Source organism: Sinocyclocheilus grahami, unplaced genomic scaffold, assembly GCF_001515645.1.
Source record: "Sinocyclocheilus grahami isolate Dianchi unplaced genomic scaffold, SAMN03320097.WGS_v1.1 scaffold1715.1, whole genome shotgun sequence".
NCBI classification, from domain to species: domain Eukaryota; kingdom Metazoa; phylum Chordata; class Actinopteri; order Cypriniformes; family Cyprinidae; genus Sinocyclocheilus; species Sinocyclocheilus grahami.
Genome location: NW_015506894.1, coordinates 13,610 through 16,864, shown reverse-complemented (window position 1 = coordinate 16,864; position 3,255 = coordinate 13,610). Strand labels below are relative to the sequence as shown.

The following is a 3,255-nucleotide window of genomic DNA, read 5'->3' as shown; positions in this document are numbered from 1 at the left end:
GTCTGTGATCGTCGTTGTCTGATTCTCCTTTTCATGACTGGTCATGAATTTTATGAATTTCATAGTACATTTTAAATAAGGTAACTTGTAATCTGTAACCTATTATATTTCCAACCTTCCCAACACTGGACACAACATTTCAGAATGCAGCAATTTATAATCAATTCATTCCCAAATCTCACTCTGAAGACTCTTTGCTTAACACACAAACAAGACAAAACAAGTTTCTGAATAAATATGTGGTTTATGTTACAGTAACAGTGGTTTGATCCATGTCTTTTTCAATGGCAGCTGGTTTATAGACAACATTTAGCTTGGAGTCTTTTTTTAACCTGGACAGAAAAAGAGACAGCGAAACATGTTTAGTCTGTTGTACTGTGTGACTGCTTTCTTAAAAGCAGGGAGTATTAAAAGTTTACAAATACTGACTTAAGTCAAAGTGGTGATGAATCAGAGATGGATATGAACGTACTTTGAGTAGTGTTTCTGCTGTCGATAAGTGTACATGGAAAAGACCAGCAACGTGACGGCAAACAGAACCCCAAAGATAATCGCCAGAATGTGTCCTGTGGGGGAAAAAGACTTTTAAAACGCAGTGATGTTCATGTTACTATGACAGACAGAGAGCTTCAGTGCATTAAAGGCGAGAAGTTCATATATCATCATGTCACATGCTAAACGTAAGGATTTACTTCTGAATTTATCCTGACATATTTTAATGTTGTAATTTCTTTCTTGTATATTAGTATAATATCTTGTATATCAGTAACATTACTTTATTGTACTGTTTACTTTACCTCCTCGTGCTAAATGATCAAATCAAACGCTGTTAGCACCATAAAACAGACAGCATCAACACAGGCCAGCGTCCTCTGATATGAGCTGTGTTTCAAGTGATATCCTGCTGTAGATATACAGTACAGTAAATGAAAGATTCCTACCACTAGATTCCATTATTTTGTTGTCTTGTGTTTCAGGTGCTGGAGCTCCTCTGGCTTCTGTAAAACACACACTAATATATGGATTGTACAGTACAGATTGAAATAAACAAGAAATGAAACAAATTATATTTCTGCTGTATTCAGCTCAAATGTTGCTGTCATCCGAGTGTGTCAGTGCCGTTAAAATGATAACTGAATATGAACGTCAAGCAATTTCTATTGTTTTAAATACAAAATATTAAACCTAATGTTTGTTGGGTTCAAAAAAATAAAACGGTTGCTATGAAGCCACTTTATATCAAATGTTGTTAACTACTTACATATATTGTATATACATGTTACATTGTACTGACAATATTTAAAGTACTTATATATAAATTACAAAATAGTTACACTATTGAGCATACCCCAGCTTCTCTACCCTTCACCTCAAAAACCCAATCCACCAAGAGTTATGCAAAACCATGTGCATGTACACAATAATTACAGTGCAGCGTGTGCTTAATTTGATAATGTAACTTTTTGGGGGTTTCTAGTAAAATTATGATATTCAGACATTTTCATAAATACGATTCCAAACACAATCTTGGGGCCACTGTAGATTACAACAAAATCTATAAAATAGCTAAAAGGCCTATTATAGATTGTACATACTTCCTGTAGCGGATTCTGCGTGGAAAGATGCCAGCACTTTTCTCCCATGCAGAAGTTGTGGCGCTCTGAAGTTTTTGGACAAAAGCTTGTTGTGTTCAGTTTTCAATGTGTCCTCCAAGGCCGCAAGCTAATGAAAGAAAAACAAGACTGATTTAGATCAGCGAGTGCTATAAATGACCTGATGCTCTCTTGTAAGAATAGTCTGACCTGTCTTCTTGAGACTCTGATTGAGTCGTTGAACAAAGTCCAGCTGACCGTCTGAAAGCACGGAGGGGTCGTCAGGGACCCGCTGTACCTATAAAACCTGTCCAAGCTGTCTGGCAGTAGATGGCGCACATTAAAACCAGGAATCTCAGTGTCTGACTCTGAAAAGAAGACCATTAGATCAGGTTGGATGATAATCATCTATGCTTTACGTTTATTAGTTTCTTACCTTCTTTGCTGATGTCTGTTAACGCAGACAGGATCTTCTCATAGTTGTCATTGTCATGGAGGCCGATCTGTTGAAATGTATTGCAAAGACTTTATTGGGACTGATCAAACCGCATTCTTTTATTGCAGCCAGAAGGTTTTAGTTAAACTACTTACACCTATGAATCCTCCGAACACTGCCAATCCATCAGCTTTACTAGCAGCCTCAATGAGATCTGCATATTTGGAGTTATAATGAACCACGTGGATCTGAGGAATGAGGAAATTGTTGTAGCGTGTGTTTATGCAATATGTCACACATTATGCAATTCACTCATGTCCCAGAAAGACTGGGCCAATAACATGATCTCTAAATGGTAAAACGTATTCGTAATTTTTCATAAAAGGCTGTATGTCTTTAGAGAGACCATTAAACCGTGTGTTTCTTTATCTCAGCTCACCTCAGCCGGGAAATGGACATGATCTATGGTGTGCTCTGAACCAGGGATCTCTTTAGTTCCCCAGTGGAAGTGAAGCTGGGCTGCGATGTAAACTTGATCGAATCCCCTCATGATACGCATGCTGCTCGGCAGACTCAGCTGCACTGACGCAAGGACAGAAAATACATGCATTTCTGAATGACCTATTCCTTAATTTAAACTAAGGTAAGGTAATGTCCCGTCATTTAAATCAGCAACAAAAACAATCAGTCCATAAACTTTTTTTCATAAAACTTATTTTATCAATTAAAGTATAAAACTGGATTTCTGTATGCATGAATTTGTTTTGACTGAATCATTTACTCAATGAATTTGATCAAATAGACTGATTCATATAGGAATGAGACATATGGCTGCCTCTATGAGTAAGTCATTGAATCATTGACTCAACTGATTCTTTCAAAAATGTAATAAAACTCCGCTATTGCTCCCAGATACAATGATTTATTCTGCTTTGACTTAATTTTAAACAATTATTTTTGGTGAAGCAAAAAGACACAAAATAGCTGGTAATATTGTGTATGAAATTTAGATTACTCAATATTAATGTCTTGTTTGTTGAAAAACAGCAGCATGAAAGAAGGTCACATTTTAGTTTGGGGACCAATTCTAACTATTAACTAACTATTAACTACGACTTTTGCCTCAATAAACTCCCATTTTTCTGCTTATTAATAGTTAGTATGGTTGTGGTTAAATTTAGATATGGGGTGGATTAAGGGATCTAGAATATGGTCATGCAGAATAAG

At 36.3% G+C, this 3,255-nt stretch overlaps 1 protein-coding gene across 1 annotated transcript; it reads right to left on the bottom strand.

Annotated features, from left to right (window-relative positions):
* Window positions 1-86: 86 nt before the first annotated feature.
* On the bottom strand, window positions 87-2,638 carry LOC107572190 (carbonic anhydrase 9-like). Its single transcript, XM_016258609.1, has 8 exons — window positions 2,468-2,638; window positions 2,184-2,276; window positions 2,029-2,095; window positions 1,803-1,960; window positions 1,596-1,722; window positions 942-998; window positions 473-566; window positions 87-332 (listed from the first exon to the last, which is right to left on the bottom strand). The coding sequence occupies exons 1-8, from the start codon at window positions 2,636-2,638 to the stop codon at window positions 245-247; spliced, it is 855 nt and encodes a 284-aa protein (XP_016114095.1). The 3' UTR covers window positions 87-244.
* Window positions 2,639-3,255: the final 617 nt, after the last annotated feature.

What these genes read in the sequence shown, in the direction of transcription:
- LOC107572190 (XM_016258609.1), bottom strand. Translation starts at nt 2,638, where the DNA reads ATGCATGTATTTTCTGTCCTTGCGTCAGTGCAGCTGAGTCTGCCGAGC. An exon ending in TCAGAGTCTCAAGAAGACAG is followed by an intron (nt 1,723 to 1,802) that starts GTCAGACTATTC and finishes TTCTTTCATTAG; the next exon opens with CTTGCGGCCTTGGAGGACAC. An exon ending in CAGCAGAAACACTACTCAAA is followed by an intron (nt 333 to 472) that starts GTACGTTCATAT and finishes TTTTCTGTCCAG; the next exon opens with GTTAAAAAAAGACTCCAAGC.